At 41.9% G+C, this 18,941-nt stretch overlaps 1 protein-coding gene across 5 annotated transcripts in view; it reads left to right on the top strand.

Annotated features, from left to right (window-relative positions):
- Nucleotides 1-18,941, top strand: part of prdm15 (PR domain containing 15) — an 84,609-nt gene that overhangs the window by 49,632 nt on the left and 16,036 nt on the right. For 2 of the 5 annotated variants that reach the window (XM_043701382.1, XM_043701381.1), the window contains exons 11-18: nucleotides 6,646-6,764; nucleotides 8,568-8,662; nucleotides 10,296-10,392; nucleotides 11,180-11,347; nucleotides 12,351-12,439; nucleotides 13,471-13,602; nucleotides 17,123-17,257; nucleotides 18,236-18,405. In XM_043701382.1, the coding sequence (XP_043557317.1) occupies nucleotides 6,646-6,764; nucleotides 8,568-8,662; nucleotides 10,296-10,392; nucleotides 11,180-11,347; nucleotides 12,351-12,439; nucleotides 13,471-13,602; nucleotides 17,123-17,257; nucleotides 18,236-18,405 (1,005 nt within the window). Of the gene's footprint in view, nucleotides 1-6,582; nucleotides 6,765-8,567; nucleotides 8,663-10,295; nucleotides 10,393-11,179; nucleotides 11,348-12,350; nucleotides 12,440-13,470; nucleotides 13,603-17,122; nucleotides 17,258-18,235; nucleotides 18,406-18,941 lie in introns of all 5 variants that reach the window. The other 3 variants (XM_043701383.1, XM_043701379.1, XM_043701380.1) reach the window with 2 other exon arrangements.

Raw genomic sequence — 18,941 nt, 5'->3', positions numbered from 1 at the left:
CCCTGGCTAGGCGACATCGTCAGTGCTTGGGAGCCTCCTGCGAAGCGCTTCTTTGATGTTTCCTCCGGTGTTTACAGTGGTCTGTCCCTCCCTATCCGGGCATTGGATAGGCTTATGGTGGTTAGTGGGCTAGTGTAGGTTAGGTGGGCTTGGATCGGCGCAACATCGAGGGCCGAAGGGCCTGTACTGCGCTGTATTCTTCTATGTTCTATGTTCTATAAAATATTGTAGATTCTAGCTCAGCTAGTAAATCAGTTAGTTCTTCAGTTCTTTACGATAGTCTTCTAAGCTTAACCATCTTCAGCTGCTCCATCAGAGCTCTTCCCTTCATCAGGTCAGAAATAGGATGTTCGCTTATAATTGCACTATGTTAACCACCATTTACAACTACTCAGATACTGAAGCAGTCAATGTCCAAATACAGCAAGACCTGGATAATATCTGTGTTTGAGCTGAAAAGTGGCAAATAACATTAGCACCTCAAGTGCAAGGCCATGGCAACGTTCAAGAAAAGAGAATGTCTATTGACACCCAATGACATTACCATCACTGAGTTTCACATCAAAATGCTGGTGGTTGCCATTAACCAGAAACTGAACGGGACAAGCCATGTAAATACATTGGCTACAAGAGCAGGTCAGAGGCTAGGAACCTTGCAGCGTGTAACTCACCTCCTGACTCCCCAAAGCCCGTCCATCATTTCCAAGGCACAATTCAGGAATGTGATGCAATATTCCCCGCTTGCTCGGATGAGTGCAACTTCATCAACACATGAAGCTTGACACCATCCAAGACAAAGCAGCACACTTAGTTGGCACCACATCCACAAATTTTCACTCCTTCCACCATTGATGCTCAATAGAAACAGTGTCTACAAGAAACCTGAAAGAAATTCACCAAAGAGCCTGACTTGGAAATATACTGCTGGAAATCCATCCCGAATAAGATTGTGTGTCTACTTATACCAAATGGACTTCAAGAAGGTAGCTCACCACCATCTTCTCAAGGTCACAAGGGATGGATGATAAGCGATGCCCATATCCCATGAGTGAACAAAAATACATGCAAATATAAGCTGAATGCATTTTGAGCTAAGGCACGTGGATATAGATCAGTTAAGATCCCTCAAATAGAGGTGTTGGCTGAATTGTCGACTTTTTTTTATAGAGTCATAGAGATGTACAGCATGGAAACAGACCCTTCGGTTCATATTATTTCCAGATATTCCTGCTGCACCATGTAAGAGCTACTGGATACTAAGATGATTTGGGGCAAAACCATCTAGAGTAAGTGTTTGCAGCTCAACGAAATTTGGATCTGGATTGAGGAGATGATACCTGAGGCAGCGAGACTGTGACACATCAAGGAGGGAGTAGGTTGACTGGACATTTTGAAAAGTGTGGAGAAAGTGAGGTCTGGAGATGCTGGAGATCAGAGCCGGAGATGTGTTGCTGGAAAAGCGCAGCAGGTCAGGCAGCATCCAGGGAACAGGAGAATCGACGTTTCGGGCATAAGCCCTTTTGAAAAGTGACTACAGAGAGCTAGGTTGGAAGCTGAAGAGCAGGACAAGTAGAGTAGTGATCTCAGGTTTGCTACCGGTACCACGAGACAGTGAGGTGAGGAACAGTCAGCGAGTGCAGCTTAACACGTGGCTGCGAGGCTGGTGCAGGAGAGAGGACTTCAGATACTTAGACCACTGGGATGCCTTCTGGGGAAGATGGGACCTGTACGTGAAGGATGGGTTGCACCTGAACTGGAGTGGCACAAACAAATGGAAGATTTGTTCATGTGATTTGGGAGGGTTTAAACTCATTTGGCAAGGGGGTGGGAACCAGAGCTATATATCTGAGAGGGGGGTAGTTGTAGATGGGGCAGTGACAGGATGCAGTGAATCTATTGGGAAGGTTTTTCATGTGAAGAAACAAAGGGATTAGTTAAAGTGTGTCTGCTTTAATGCAAGGAGTGTCAGAAATAAGAGTGATGAACTTAGAGCATAGATCTGTACTTGGGACTATGATGTTGTGACCATAATGGAGACATGGATTTCACCGGGTCAGGAATGGTTGCGAGATGTTCCAGGTTTTAGAATGTTTAAAAAGAACAGGGACGGTGGAAAAAGAGGAGAGGGTGTAGCATTGCTAATCAGAGAGTGCATCACAGCTACAGTAATGAGGAAGGTTGTTGAGGAAGGTTTGTCTACTGAGTCAGTATGGGTGGAAGTTAGGAACAGCGAGAGAGCAGCCACCTCATTGGGGTTTTTTTTTTACAGATGCCCTAATAGCAGGAGGGAGATTGAAGAGCTCATAGGCCAGCAGATTTTGGAAAAATGCAGATGTAGTGAGTTGCAGTTGTTATGGGTGACTTCAACTTTCCCAATATTGACTGGAACCTCCTTAGTGCAGATGGTTTGGATAGAGCCGTTTTTGTCAGGTGTGTTCAGGAGGGTTTCCTTACTCAGTGTGTAAACAGGCCAACGAGGGGAGAGGCCATTTTGGATTTGGTGCTCGGCAATGAGCCAGGACTGGTGTCAGATCTCGCGGTGGGAGAACCCTTCGGTGACAGTGACCACAACTGCCTCACATTAACCATAGCTTTGGAGAAGGAAAGGAGCAGTTCCTAAGGGAAGATATTTAATTGGAGAAAAGAAAATATGACGCTATCAGTCAAGATTTGGGAAGTACAGATTGGGAACAATTGTTCCACAGAAAAGGCACAACCGACATATGGAGACTCTTTAAGGAGCAGTTGTTGTGAGTGACGCACAAATTGTTCCTCTGAGACAGGCAAGAAGGAGTAAGACTAAGGAGCCTTGAATGACGAGAACAGAGGAACTTCTTGTCAAAAAGAAGAAGGCAGCTCATGTAAGGTGCAGGAAGCAAGGATCTAGCACAGCTTTAGAGGATTACAGGCTTGCTAGAAAGGAGCTCAGAAATGGACTAAGGAGAACCAGGAGGGGGCACAAATAAGGCTTGGCAGGAAAGATTAGGGAGAACCCAAAGGCATTTTACTCCTAAGTGAGGAATAAGAGAATGATCAGGGAGAAAGTAGGGCCGATCAGGCATAGCGCAGGGAACTTGTGCGTGGAATCTGAGCAGATAGGGGAAGCCCTAAATGAGTTTTTTGCTTTGCTTTTCACGAAGGAAAGGGACCTTGTTGTGAATGAGAACTTTGAGGTGCTGGAAAGCAGGCTTGATTGATGAAGTTGATGTGCTGGAAATTTTGGCAAACATTAAATTTGATAAGTCCCCAGGACCAGACCAGATTTATCTGAGGTTGCTCCAGGAAGCGAGAATGGAGGTTGCTAAACTGCTGGCGAGGATATTTGCTTCCTCATTCTCTACGGGAGTCGTACCGGAGGATTGGAGGGGGATGAATGTTGCTCCTCTTTTCAAGAAGGTGAATAGGGAAATCCCTCGCAATTACTGACCAGTCTGTCTTACGTCTGTGGTCAGCAAAGTTTTGGAAAAGATTCTGAGGGATAGGATTGGTGAGTATTTGGAAAAGCATAGAGTGATTAAAGGCAGTTAACATGGCTTTGTGGGGGGCAGGTCATGCCTCACAAATTTTATTGAGTTCTTTTGAGGATGTGACGACTCAGGTCGATGAATGTCGAGCAGTGGATGTGGTGTATATGGAAATTACAGACCAGTCAGTCTTACGTCTGTGGTCAGGAAGGCTTTGGAAAGAATTCTGAGAGATAGGATTGATGAGTATTTGGAAAAGCATAGAGTGATTAAAGGAAGTTAACATGGCTTTGTGGGGGGCAGGTCATGCCTCACAAATTTTATTGAGTTCTTTTGAGGAGGTGACGACTCAGGTCGATGAATGTCGAGGAGTGGATGTGGTGTATATGGACTTCAGCAAAGCATTTGATAAAGTTCCCCATGGTAGGCTCATTCATAAAGTCAGGAAGTATGGGATACGGGGAGATTTGGCTATCTGGATTCAGAATTGGCTGGCCGACATAAGGCAGAGAGTGGTTGTAGATGGAAAGTATTCTGCCTGGAAGATCGTGTTGAGTGGTGTCCTGCAGGGCTCTTTTCTTGGGCCCCTGCTATTTGTAGTTTTAATAAATGACTTGGATGAGGAGGTTGAGGGGTGGGTTCGTAAATTTACCGGTGACACAAAGGTTGGAGGTGCCATTGATAGTATCGAGGGCTACTGCAGGCTGCAGTGCGACAAAAATTGTATCCAGTTCTGGTCGCCCTACTATAGGAAAGATAGAGGGGCTTTGGAGAGGGTGCAAAGAAGGTTTACCAGGATGCTGCCTGGGCTGGAGAGCTTATCTTACGAAGAGAGGTTGACTAAGCTCGGACCTTTCTCTGGAGAGAAGGAGGGAGAGAGGAGACTCAGGCGACTGACTGTGTGGAGTTTGCACATTCTCCCCGTGTCTGCGTGGGTTTTCTCCGGGTGCTCCGGTTTCCTCCCACAGTCCAAAGATGTGCAGGTCAGGTGAATTGGCCATGCTAAATTGCCCGTAGTGTTAGGTAAAGGGGTAAATGTAGGGGAATGGGTGGGTTACTCTTCGGCGGGTCGGTGTGGACTTGTTGGGCCGAAGGGCCTGTTTCCACACTGGAAGTAATCTAATCTAATCTAATTTAATCTAATGGAAGTAATCTAATCTAATCTAACCTGGTCGAGATAATGAGAGGAATAGATAGAGTCAATAGCCAGAGACTTTTCCCCAGGGCAGGATTGACTGGTACGAGGGGTCATAGTTTTAAGATATTAGGAGAAAGGTTTGGAGGAGACGCCAGAGGTAGGTTCTTTACGCAGAGAGTTGTGAATGCATGGAATGGTGGGGAAGCAGAGTCATTAGGGACATTTAAGCGACTGCTGGACATGCGCATGGATAGCAGTGAATTGAGGGGTGTGTAGGTTAGGTTATTTTTATTTTAGATTAGGAGTAATGCTTGGCACAACATCGTGGCCCCAACGTCTTGTTCTCTGCTGTACTTTTCTGTATTCTATGTTCTATGAAACTCGACACAACCTTCAACACTGCGTAATCTAAATTTGGTTTGTGACAGGGATAGGAGGCTGTGACTGCAGGTGAGGTAGGTATGGGACCCAAGGATAGTATTTGAGGAGCTTAGCAGAGGTTCTTGCAGGCTGTGTGGATGAGAGTGGGGTATTCTGGGAAGATGAGTGAACTCATTGTGGCACCTTAGTCCTGGAAGTCATTCCTGTTGGGGATGGGGGAACAGGAATGTGGTAATGTCAAGGACAGTATATTTAGGGGAATAGATATTGTTCTGTGCTGGCATGGACCCAAGTTTTTTTATTGAATCCCTACAGTGTAAAAACAGGCCATTCGGCCCAAAAGATCCACACGGACTCTCCGAAGAGCTTCTCACGCAGACTCACCTCCCTATCCAATTCATGTATTGCCCATGGCTAATCCACCTAGCCTGTACACCCCTGGACACGATGGGAAATTTAGCATGGCCAATCCATCTAACCTGCACCTCTTTGGACTGTGGGAGGAAACCCACGCAGACACAGGACGAATATGCAAACTCCACACAGACAATCACCTGAGGCTGGAATTAAAACCGGGTCCCTGTGAGGCAGCAGTGCTAACTACTGAGCCACCATGCAGCCCTCTGAAATCTCATACAATGCCTGCCCAGTGCCAGGATTAAGGACATCTCCTTGCAGCTAGAGAGGAACTTTGAGTGGGATGTGAGGAATTCAGCTGTTGTTGTCCATATTGGTCCCAATCACATTGATAGGATAGAAAGAGGGTTCTGCTGAAAGATTTTGAACAATTAGGAGTTAAACTAGAGAGCAGAACCTCCAAAGTAAAAATCCTGTGATTGTGTGAACTTCCAGAAAATTCATATAGGGTAAATAAAGTCAGAGTTAAATGTTTAGCTGAGAGATTAGTTTAGGAGGAATGGTTTTCAGTTAATGTGCACCAGTATTGGGCTAGAGGGGTGCTTTTTTTAAAAAATGTGCTGGGAAATGACCAGGCAAGTTGAAGACCTTGGGTTTGGGAGAGGGCCTTAAACCATTGAGGTGGGGAGAAGGGTTCTGGGAAGGTGATTCATGAGCTTAGAAAGCAAAAGGATGGCAACATTGATGATACCAAGAGTAGTGGGGAGTAGATGCGGTGACCCAAAGAATTGCAGACGCTGGAAATCAGAAACGAAACTGAAATGTGCTGGGAAAACTCGGCAGGTCTTATTCTGAAGAAGAATCACTGGACCTGAAACATTAATTCTTCTTTCTCTCCTCAGATGCTGCCAGACCTGCTGAATTTTCCCAGTAATTTCTGCAGGTGTGGTGGTGTTGAATATATTCGAGCCTTGGGTAGACAGAATTTTAATTCGTAAAGGAATCACAGTTTCAGGGGAAAAGGCAGAAAAGTGGAGTTGAGGAGTGTCAGATCAACCATGATCTCATTGAATCGCAGAGCAGATGCCTTGGGCCAAATGGCCTCCTTTCACCCCTAATCTTATGATAACACACTCAAGGGTTAATTCTGCTTGTTTCCATGCTGTAATTTCAGTGTAGTCCTGTGGGTGGAGACATTTATTGTCTTTCTTAATCCATTTTCACCTTGTGATTTTTGTGAAGGAATGCCTTTATAAGCAGTGCAATGCAGTTGAAGATGATGTACAGTCTTGTACCATCCCACAGGCCCGATACACGCAGAAAGATCTTGAGAGGTCTCGGTGACCAGCGAGTCTATCAGTGCCATCTCTGCAACAAATTTTTCAACAACAGCAGCAACCTAAAGAGACACATTCGTTCCCATGGTAACTTCAAGTACTCTTACATAGAACAAACAAATACTCAAGGCATTAAAATGTCTACTGTGTATGTTCTTTTTCTGTAAATGTAAACACCTGTGTTATTACTAACTTGGGAATCCTTTATACAAATACACAACTTTCCCCCTATTTTAATTTAGAAAAGACTGTTGTAATCTTGTCCAGGGTGTGATGTCCCATGGTGGGGTATGGTATCAGGGCACTTGCCAGTTCTCTGGTTCCCTGGTAACGTGGTGATTTTGCACATGCCGGTGAGGCCGCTTCGCCTTATCCAACGCTCAGGTGTACCTTTCAGCAGCAACAGCTGGCTAATAAATGGCAGTGACAATATGCACACATATTGTTAACAGCATGGCTGTGTAGCATAGATTAAAAATCACACAACACCAGGTTACCGTACATCAGGTGTATTTGGAAGCACTAGCTTTTGGAGTGCTGCTTCTTCGTCAGGTGATTGTGGAGAATAAGACACCCTCTCACACAGCTGCTCACAGACACTCATAATACCCCCCCCCCCCCCACCGGCAACATACACGCACACACACACGCATGCACGTGTGGGTGAATTTACTTGCAGAATTTCATTTTACTTTGTTCAAAAACTGCATGAATCCATGTAAGATTCTGTAAATCTGTTTTTTAAATTAGAATCAGTCTGACCTTTGTGGCACAGACAGCCCCACACAGGGAAGCTAATACCTTATCTGGGCCAACATGACATCAATTGTTAAAGTTCACTTGAGAATATAACTTTTAAAAGAAGTTTTGCGATTTACATATGAAAGAACTGAAACCAACATGGTCATTCTAAAAGACGAAAGATTTAACAAACAATCCAGGTCTTTTTCAATATATAATTTCACTTATGTCACACTTTAAGCTTTTGCTATAAATTCTGTCTTACAATCTTATTCTCCACAATCACCTGATGGAGGAGCAGCGCTACTAAAGCTTGTGCTTCCAACTAAACCTGTTGGACTATAACCTGGTATTGTGTGATTTTTAACATCGTACACCTCAGTCCAACACTGGCACCTCCAAATCATAGCATAGGTTAGACAAAGAACAGAGTCTGCTCCTCATGGCTTCAGTAAAGATTCCCAGATGAGTTATAACATGGCCTAGATACAGTGATAACAATCTGTGCTGTCTTCTTATGTGCAGCAGGTCAGGGAAGATAAAGCTCCCTCCATAGAAGTCTTAGTCAGCTATAACGAGGAATAAAAATGGAACAAAGTTCCTTTCAGATTAATATTTGTTGAATATGACCTCAAAGTTAGAAGTCACATGACACCAGGTTATAGTCCAACAGGTTTATTTGAAATCAAAACCTTTTGGAGCGACGCTGTTCATCAGGTGAAGGACTTCACTTGGTCAGATGAAGTTTGTGATTTCGAATAAATCTGTTGGACTATAACCTGGTGTTGTGTGACTTCTGACTTGTCCACCCCAGTCCAACACCAGCACTTCCACATCATGACCTCAAAATGGTAGAGGCAAAGTAAAGTTTTTACAAGGCTTGTCTTCATTTAATGGAATTCTACCAACATCACTAAGGTGTACTGACAGATAGATATTGAATTATTATGTTTCTTTTTGCATAGTGAGCATTAAGTTCCTTTATACCATCTGCGAAAATTGAATGATTGAACTTTTTCTGTCAAATTGCTGATGGGTGGAGGCCTTTAGAGGTTCCCCTGTACTATTGCTGACCTCTGTTGGCCTATGCTGGATTGACCTTTAACCACAGGGTCAGAACATGTTCATTTGATTCTTCTCTGCCTACAGGTGATAAACTTTACAAGTGCGATGAATGTGAGAAAGAGTTCAGCCGGAAGGAGAGTCTGAAACAACACGTCTCTTATAAGCACAGCAAGAATGAGGTGAGAAACTCAAACAAAATGCTCTATTTTTAAGTTTCCCACAGTAACATTAGCAATGTTTGGTACAGCAAGTTGGGCAAGAAAGTAATATCGCCAACCCCCTCCCCCCACTCTTGTGCTATGCAGCAAAAGGAGAAGATAGCAAACCGAATCCCCCCCCAGACCATCTTGTAATGTGTTTTACAATCATTTACCAGAAACCTTTGTTACAGTTTTACAATTGGAAATCAAGGGTTACCACAATCTTTGAGCAGATGAAGTAAATCAGGAAGTAGTTTAGATGGATCTTAAAAATCTTTGGATTATATAATGCTTGGAGGGTGGGGGGAGACAGGCAGGCTTGTATTTATATTGTGTCTTTCACCATTTCCAATGACCAAAAGTGCTTTATAGCATGATATACTTTAGAAGTGCAGTCAGTATTGTAATGCAGGAAACAAGGGAGACAAGTTGTACACAGCAAGGTCCCACACACTAATGTGATTGCGAGCTAACCATCTATTTTAGAGATGTTGATTGAGGGGTAAAAATTGACTAGGCCAATGGGATTGTTTTCATTCATCAGAGAGCAACCAGAGCCTCCATTTAATATCATTCAATAGATGATAGCTTCCAATAATGCAGCACTCTGTTCAGTACTGCACCGGAGCAGCATCCTTTACTTTTGAACTCATTTCTTTAGAATAGTATTTAACACCATCACCTCTGAGTTCAAATATTTACCAAATGAGCTGAAAGTGACAGGGTAAAGCTCTATGGTTATGAGATCCTAGAAGAGGCAAGAGTGATAGTAGATGATGTCCAATAAAGTATTCTATTTATAGTTTAGAGATGAACTCTGAGAAGCCTTCTACTTGCATGTACTCCGAACGGCACAACAGAGTTTTGAGCACTTGGTTACGAGTCTGTCAGAGGCAACAATCCATCTTTGACACCAACTGTTATCACTCTGCCCATGAAAATCCAATTGCCATCAAACTGGGGATAAAGTTTCATTTCATACAGACTGAAGTTCAAAAGAAAATCTTCCCAATCAATAATTGAATTTAAAAGCAAATTTGACAGCTCTTCCAAAGGATGGACTGAATGGCCTCCTTCTGTGCTGTATGATTCTGAGATTCAATGCTGACACCACTCATGTGGGAGACAAGAATATAAGTAAATATTTGTTGAGTTGGGTGCATTGAGGGTGCGGGAAGCACATGTGAAACATAACTTCCTATTTTGATAAATGGCCTGTTTCTATGCTGTAAAGTTCTGTGTGATGCATGTGGTAGTAGCCAGATTACGTGTTTAGCAGTGTTTGGACATGATACTAAAGGGGCACTCTATTTTAAGATCAAATCTATTGGTATATGTTTTATCCAGATACATGTTTGAATATTATAAGCATAAAGTATCTATTATATCCCTACTTCCAAAGTTCATTTTGAATGTCAGTTTTTTTAAACCTGTATATTGCATTGTATTCTAGTTTGTAGCATATATCATATTGTTATTAAATACATAAAATGATTAAACTAATTACACTGTAGACAGCTTTATTATGCTAGTTATGGTATGTGCCAGTTAGTAAACTGAACAGCCAGTCATTGTGTAACAGGTTATAATACTGTCTGCTGTTACTCCCCAGGTGGATGACAGCTACCTGTTCCAGTGTAATACCTGTCTAAAAGCTTTCCGTATCAGGACTGCACTGGAGTTTCACAACTGCCGAACAGGTAAAAGAGGTAAATTTGCTGTCGGTGGAAGTGGATAGTTCTGTATGAAAATGTTGTTAATGTAGACCAATTGCATGTAAGCTTTGACGAACGTTACCCTTCCCTATCCCAGTGGTGCTGAGGCCACCTTTAGCCCAGTTTTTGCCCAGCCTGAGATCAGCTTGCTTAGCATAGATCAGATAAGGGAGCTGTTGAAAATGTTCTGGTCAAGTTTATTTAGCTAGAGGGGTCCAGAGCTTGGAGGAGTCCTGCAGATATAATGTGCTTTAGACCCCCAGAGTGCCTCATCTTTACAATGACTCAGTTTCTGTAGATTTTTGCTTTTTCTCTTTAAGCAACATCCTATAGATTTTTCTGTCACATCTAGAATTGATGCTGCATCTTCCCACAGCATGCTTCAGCTTACAAGATCTACAGAAGAAAATGCATCTTGGGCTCAGTTTAGCGCAATTGCTTTGGCATATTCAGATTAACTGGATCAAAGTTAACATAAGGTATAAGTTAACGAAAGGGTTAAAATTGGTAAAAGGTGACTTGAAGTGAATTCAACGTGGCTTTCAAAAAGGAGTTGGATAAATATTTGAAGAAGAGAAAGTTGTAGGGCTTAAAGGGAGAGAATAGGGTAAGTGGGCTTGATTGGTTATCTGTTTTAGAGATCTTGCACAGACACAATGAGCCGAACGGTCTCCCTTTGGATTGGACTATTTTATCATTGTGAACATCCCTGCTTGTGCTGCAAGCTGTCTTGCAGCTAATTGGTCTTCTCCTGCATCTTTGTGTGCTTTTCTTTATTTAGACGACAAAACATTCCAGTGTGACATGTGCTTCAGGTTCTTCTCAACCAACAGTAACCTCTCGAAACACAAGAAAAAGCACGGAGACAAGAAGTTTTCCTGTGACACCTGTGGAAAGATGTTCTACCGGAAGGATGTTATGTTGGACCACCAGAGGCGTCACACAGAAGGTACCTTATGGCATTTGTTGATCTTGAGCAAATGTATGGGGTTTGTCCATACATTGTAGGCCTCTTTGGAACAATTATACACATAGTTGGTTACTTATTTGATGGGTTCAATCAGAAGATTGATTTTTGGCATCCTCTTTATTTAATATTGGATTGTATAAGTTTCAGAACATAGGGATAAGAGTACATCATACTGCACCTTGGGAATGCTGTCCTATACCCTTGGATCATGGCTAAAATGCATTTCATCTCAAATAAACTTTCCACTGTTCTATATCCCGTGGCAGCAAGAAACTGTTAATCTCACTCTTGAAAGCTCCAATTTTCCCATCAGTCTTTTCAGGAACAGAAGTTCTAGATTTCTGCTGCACTGCTCTGGATAAAATTCTGCCTGAGTTCACTCCTGAACAGCCCAGCTCTAATATTATTGATCTTTCCTCCCCCCACAAGTCAAAGTAATTTCTCTATATTGACCCTATCAAATCTTCATCACTTTAACATTTTAGTTCATTGACATGATCTTGAAGTGATTTTTTTTGAAAAGTCATATTGTAACTTGTGTATCCAAGGCTTTGAGCAGATGATGAGCTGGGGAGTCAGGAGCATTGTAACCGGCTTTTTCAATGAGTGATTAACTACCATGTTACAGGGTATCGGACTCAAATTGTTGTTTTGCTTAAATTATTTCTTTTTGGAAATTTGCTATTTTCGGGCTAATCTGTTGCATAATTTGTATATGGTCATAATTTTTAAAAATGCCATTTGGAGTGTGATTTACTTTACTATTTAATATAAAATTATATTAATGCTCTTCCACTACTGGCTGCTCAGAATAATTTACCTATTACTGAAACTTTTGTACTCTTCTGATCATTGCATAGGATAGTTACTTTTCTGATGATTGAGTTCTGATCACTTTGGTTTTCATTGCTTCCTTGGACCTGTATAATGGCAATGCAACTTTATTTTTAAATGAATTCCTTTTCACTTTTTTTATAAACAGGTGGCAAACGTGCAAAAAAAGACGAAAGTGAGACCAATGGAATGGTGAAGTATAAGAAGGAGCCTTCGGGATGCCCTGTCTGTGGAAAGGTACAAGCAATAATGGACACTTTACAATGGGTATAGGAATATGAGGGACTAACGTGTGTTTAAAAAAAAAAACATCTTTTTTGCTTCATGTGTCTTGGTGACGTGTAATTCTTGCCACTTAATTATCCATTCAGTATCATTGAGCCATCTGCCAAATTCTTAACGCCTCCATTTGATACTTCACTCTTTCACTCCCCTGTTTGCTCCATTCTGATAGCAGGTCCTTGTCTCTATTTGTGGAACTGTCGACCAAAAGGGCAGGTAAAAGGTGAGGGGGCGGGGAGGGAGGAATATTTTGAATTAGAAATACTTCCACCCAAAGTCTTGCTATTCCCTTTGACTGTGGCAATGGAGTAACACCTGCATTACCTCATTGCCAAAACTTAGTCCTTCTCAACTGTTTGCAACTACAGTTTCATATTTCACCCAAGGTGAGCTTTCAACCATAATCTATACTGTCACTCAGATTGCTTATTTAATTGCTTATTGCTTGCACTAACCTTCATCCCAGTGGTCACAGACTCACATTAGTACATTAGTTCAACAATGCCTTAAAGCGTTTGTCGTCTATTTTAAATCCCTTCCTATTGCTGTTATTTCCTCTAGCCCTCCAGGATCTTCGTTCATATAACTCCGCCTCTTGGTCATTCCTGATCATAATCTCTCCATCATTGGTGACCATGACCACAAGCTTAGGAGTTCCCTCCCTACATCTTTTCACTTCTCTATTTGGCTTTCCTGCTTTAAGACACTCCTTAAAATCTATCCCTTTGATCGAGTTGTTAGTCATCTGTTGAAATATGTCCTGTAGCTTGGTGTCTTACTTTGTTTTGTAATGGGGTGTTATTCAATCAAAGGCATTATGTAAATAAAAGTTGTAGTTATAAGAGTGATTGCAATCAGTTTGTTAAAATGACAAGGCTGAAACTTTCTGTTTAGTATGTGGACAGAAAATGATTGCAAAGTTGAGGGGAAGTATTTACGTAATATGATGCTTGTTCACATGTCTCCTGTTTTAATTTTGCCGGTAGGTATTTTCCTGTCGAAGCAACATGAATAAGCACTTGCTGACACATGGAGACAAGAAATACACCTGTGAGATATGTGGACGCAAATTCTACCGTGTAGATGTCCTGAGGGATCACACTCATGTCCATTTTAAGGTATTTCTTTTTAAGGTTGGGGATAAAAAGGTGCTATAATACGTTAATCCAATAATTGCAGTGAACATCGGAAACAGAGACCATGAACAGTTGAGTAATGGTTGAGCTTGTGTCTAAGTCGACTCCCAACTTTTGGCAGAAAAAAATGTTAATTTTCCATATACCTCACATGTAAGTCAATCTGCATTTTAGCTAAAAGAAGTCAATTGCCACCCTCTTGCAGCTGAAGTCAAACCTACCCTGGTGCAACCTGCTTGTTGATAGCATCACAGAATGGCAGATCATTGTAGGCAGCTGTTCGCCCACACTTGTCAATATGTAAAGTCAAGGCTAACTCCTCAATGGTGCACACTGTGTTCTTTTTGTGTTATTTTAAGGGGTGGCTTTGGTGGAAACAGTCCTCGAATAGATCAGTCTTTCATAGTGAGCTGCTGGGAGAGGGTAATTTATAACCCTTAAATGTTATTTGTGTTAAAGAAGTAGGGGCATACTCTGAGAATCCGGGCCAGACTGCTCAAGAGAGATGTTAGGAAGCACTTCTACTTCCAAAGGATGGTAGATGTTTGGAAGTCTCTTCCACAAATGGCAGTGGATGCTAGATCATCTGTTAATTTTAAATTTGAGACAGATGAATTTTTGTCAAGCAAAGGCATTAAGGATTATGTGCCAAAGGTGGGTATAGGGAGTTAGGCCACAGATCAGCCACGATCCCAGTGAATGGTGAAACAGACACAAGGGGCTGAATGGCCTGTTCCTCTTCATGTCTTCCTAAAGGTTGACCTCTATGTTTTTGGTGAAACTTGATTTTCACACAGTAACCTCTTCAGGTCACTGATACCATTCATTATTTGGGTTTTTATTTGGGGATCATAATTAAATTGAAACTCATGCAGTGATAACACTCCCTGATATTGTTGTACTTCTCCTCCTGGAAATGCTGATATATAAAGTAGAGTTAATGTAAGAATGGCAAGTTCAGCCTAAGCGTCAGCTTAGTCAGTGAATATTGGCAACTTTGCAGAGGCATCAGTGTTAAATGTGATCCTGTTTTCATCAACATTGATCCAAAAGCATGGGGACTGAGTGAGATGAATTTGAATTGTTTTCAATGCACAGCACCCCAAATGTGGTCTCACAAGTGCCCTGTATAACTGAAACATAACTTCCCTACTTTTATAGTCCATTGTTTTGCACTAAATAAAAACATTGAGATTTCCTAATTACTTGCTGTTCCTGCAAATTTTGTGATTCATGCACACAGACACCCAGGTCTCCCTGCATTTCAGAGCTCTGCATCTATCACTGTTGAGATGATATACTTCTTTTTAATTCTTCCTGACAAAATGAACTTTTTCACGTTTTCTCATAGTATATTCCATTTGTCACGTCTTTGTGCACTCACTCCAATCAACATATTTTTTGTATTTTCCATATGTCCTGTTCACAACCTACTCTTCTACCTGTCTTTGTGTCATTGGCTATCTCAAACCTTCCATCCCTTCATCCAAGTTAATTACATAAATTGTAAATAATGAAACCTCCAGCACCAATCCCTGTAGTGCATCCATCTTTACAATCTTTACAGACACATTTATGCCTACTGCTACCTGTTAGCTAACCAGTCTCCTATACATGCCACTTTACATGAACTTTTATTTGCCAGAATAGCCTGTGATGTGCCACTTTCCAGAAGGCATTTGATAATCTAAGTACAGTACATCCACCTTTTTATCCAGTATGTGTTGCCTTCTCAAAGAACTCCAGTAAATTGGTCAAATGTGATTTCCATTTCACAAAGACATGTTGACTGACTGATTACCTTGAATATATTTAAGTTCACTGTTTAATTTTTATTTTAATGTTTTTTGTCTGATAGATGTTAAGCTAACAGGCTGTAATTTTCTGTATCCCTCCCATTTTGAATAAAGGAGTTCCTTTAGCCAACTTCTGGTCAGATGGCACCATCTCTGAATTGAGAAAGTTTGGAAAAATTAAAACCAATTAACAATAGACTATCACTATAGCCTCATATTTCAAAACCATAAATTTCCCATGTTTATTTACAGATCCCTCTCTATGTCCTTGCTCCTTCCTCTCTCTGTGACTTTCTCAATCCCCACAACCCACCACGATCTCTGTGTTCCTCTCATTTTGGCTTCTTACACAGCCCTGATATTCATCACTGCACCACTACCTTCAGCTGTCTAGATCCTGAGCACTGGATTTGCTTTCCTAAACACCTTAACGTATCATCAGCGCTCTTTTCAATAAGACGATCAATAAAATCTCCCTTGTTACTCAAGCAATCCCAATATTTTTTACGTGAGTGTCCAATTTTATGCGGTAATATCTCCTGTAAGAACCATAAGATATTTTCCTGTGTCAGCGATACTGTATAAACCTATCTATCTCTTATGTTAATGCTAGCTATTGTGTCATTGCCATGGTTGGTTGTGGTTACAGGTATTTTGACTTGTCTCTCAGAAAGGCATTTCTTGCTGGTGGCTGGATTTCCCTGCAGATTACTGTTAATTGGCTTTCTCTTGTCTTTGAATACCTTTCACTGTTATGCATGAACACTGATATGTAAATATAGAGGGAGAAAGTGAGGACTGCAGAAGCTGGAGATCAGAGCTGAAAAATGTGTTGCTGCAAAAGCGCAGCAGGTCAGGCAGCATCCAAGGAGCAGGAGAATCGACGTTTCGGGCATAAGCCCTTTTCAGGAATGAGGAGGGTGTGCCAAGCGGAGTGGGAGGGGGAGTTAAAGTGTTCAGCCACAGGGCGGTTCCTGACCCCTCTGCCCCCACCCCGTCTCCGGCCTATCACCCTCACCCTAACCTCCTTCCACCAATTGCATTCCCAATGCCCCTCCCCCAAGTCCCTCCTCCCTATCTTTTATCTTAGCCTGTTTGGCACACCCTCCTCATTCCTGAAGAAGGGCTTATGCCTGAAACGCGATTCTCCTGCTCCTTGGATGCTGCCTGACCTGCTGTGTTTTTCCAGCAACACATTTTTCAGTGTCTATAAATATAGATTCAGGTGTTTTTGTGGCAGAAGCAAAATCCTTCTATAAAGTTATTGTCAAGTACTGAGTAGAGTACATGATTGCCTGTGGGGGTTAGTTGGCAGATTGGCTTGCGATGCCAACAGCGTGGGTTCAATCCCTACACCGGTTGAAGTTACCATGAAGGACTCTCCTTCTCAGCCTCTTCCCTCGCCTGAGGTACGGTGGCCCCCTGCTTAAATAACCAACAGTCGTCTTTCTGTAATGAAAGAGGAGCCCTATGGTCTAATAAGACTATGGCAACTTGAATTTGACATGATTTTCTATCTGGCACCTTGTAGTTGTGATGCAAAGGCCATTCTGTTAAGCCCAGTGCGATGCTGTCCTGCAGCATTTGAAACTGCAAAGGTGTAAGGTGCCTTCTTGAGCAAACTCACATTGAGGCAAGACTCAGAGATATGGGAATCATACAGTCTGATCTTTACTCTGTGGCATCCTCCTAACTCTTGTGTGCAGGACATTCCACTGATGAATGAGCAACAACGAGAGCAATTCATCAGCAAACTCGGGATCACAGCAGAAGAAACGGAAGAACAGTCCGATGGAGTGAACGAACCCATTCCACATAAATACAGCTGCAAGAAATGCCAGGCAAGTCTCTGTCTGTTATTAAGAATCTTCAATAAAGGATATTTAAGACCCCGCCCCATTCAAATGTACTTTATTCAGTCACCTATTCTGATATCTCTTAATGTCTTACTATGAAATTTTGTTTAAAAATCCGTTCTGTGAATTGTCTTGACATGTTTGTCATGTTGTGTGCACTAAGATGTTGTTGTTTTAAGTGATTGCTAATGTTGTCACTGTCAACCAAATTGCTGTTTGGATTTCTTTATAAATTAGCTTCTCCCAACCCCTTTGAGGTGTTGTGTGTGTGGACGCTGTTTATAATTAAGGGGTCACCTATTTCAGACACCAATGAGGAGAAATATTTTGTCATAGAAGGTCTTAAGTCTTTGGAGCTTTCTTTCCCTAAAGACACTGGAAGCAGAATATTTAAATATGTTTTAAGACAAAGCTGCATAGGTTCTTGATAAGCTGAGGGCGAAAAGTTATAGGATAGGTGGTAATGTGGAGCAATCAGATCAGCTATGAGTCAGAACAGGCTCGGGGGGATGAGTGGCCTCTTCCTTCCTTTTCCCTTTGTTCGTAAATAATTAAATATAGATTTGTTCTTTTTTTTTTGAGGTAAAACTGCACCTGGCTACACATACGCAGCTCTCATCAGCCAGTGTGCATGTGTGTATGTACCAGGGAACATCAAGTTCTGATATACTGATCATTCAATTAAATCTGAATCGGGTGACTATGTATGAAGCCTGAAGTATTGATCAGATTAGGATTACACTTAACACTGACCATTCTATAACAAAAACAGAAATTGCTGGAGAAACTCAACAGGTCTGGCAGTATCTGTGAAAAGAAAGCAGAGTTAACCTTTCAAGTCTAGTGATTCTTCTTTAGATACTGACTCAAAATGTTAATACTGCTTTCTTCCCATAGATGCTGCTAGACCTGTGGGAAGCATCCATAGTTTTATTTTACTGATCACTCTATTGCTATTTCCAGGCTACATTCGCAAAAGGGAGTCAGTATTTGAAGCATTTGATGGAGATTCATAAGGAGAAGGGCTACGGCTGTACGATCTGCAATCGTCGCTTTGCACTGAAGGCCACCTATCATGCCCACATGGTCATTCACAGGGAAGAATTGCCAGATTCTGACCCCAATGTGCAAAAGTGAGTGAATTATATCCCAATGATGCTTTATGGCTGACTCTGTATATGCCAACTGCTAAACTAGTGGTCGTCCATCGCTATGCCTGAGGGCCTGAAGACAAAGTGCTATGTTATCCATTTGGATAGGATCAGACACAAAATACACAGATGCGCATGTATTTGTCAAGATTTAGAGGTACCAAGTATGCACAGGTATACTGGTGGAGTTGAAGCAGCTAGACCCTTACGCTATGCCAGTACTTTAATGATTCTTCTTGTGTGTCCGATTGTGACAACTCTGGATAACGCTTAGCATGCACAGTTATTTGAACTCTGATGCTAAGAATTACATCTATCATCCCATTCAAGTGATTACGAGACCTATCCCTCTGCCCCTATTGGGCCAAGTCAGCCACTGACTTACTAGCCATACTGACTTGGTTAATGATTGATGCACTTGGCCTGGATTGAACAAGATGACAGTTGTCAATAGGCTCAATGCAGGCAGTGTGGAAATGTGTGAAACTTTGAAGGATAGGGCTGGATTTGGCCTGTGA

Source organism: Chiloscyllium plagiosum, chromosome 12 (assembly GCF_004010195.1).
Source record: "Chiloscyllium plagiosum isolate BGI_BamShark_2017 chromosome 12, ASM401019v2, whole genome shotgun sequence".
In the NCBI taxonomy this organism is placed as follows: domain Eukaryota; kingdom Metazoa; phylum Chordata; class Chondrichthyes; order Orectolobiformes; family Hemiscylliidae; genus Chiloscyllium; species Chiloscyllium plagiosum.
The sequence above is the reverse complement of the archived record's forward strand: the minus strand, read 5'-3'. Positions and strand labels throughout refer to the sequence as shown.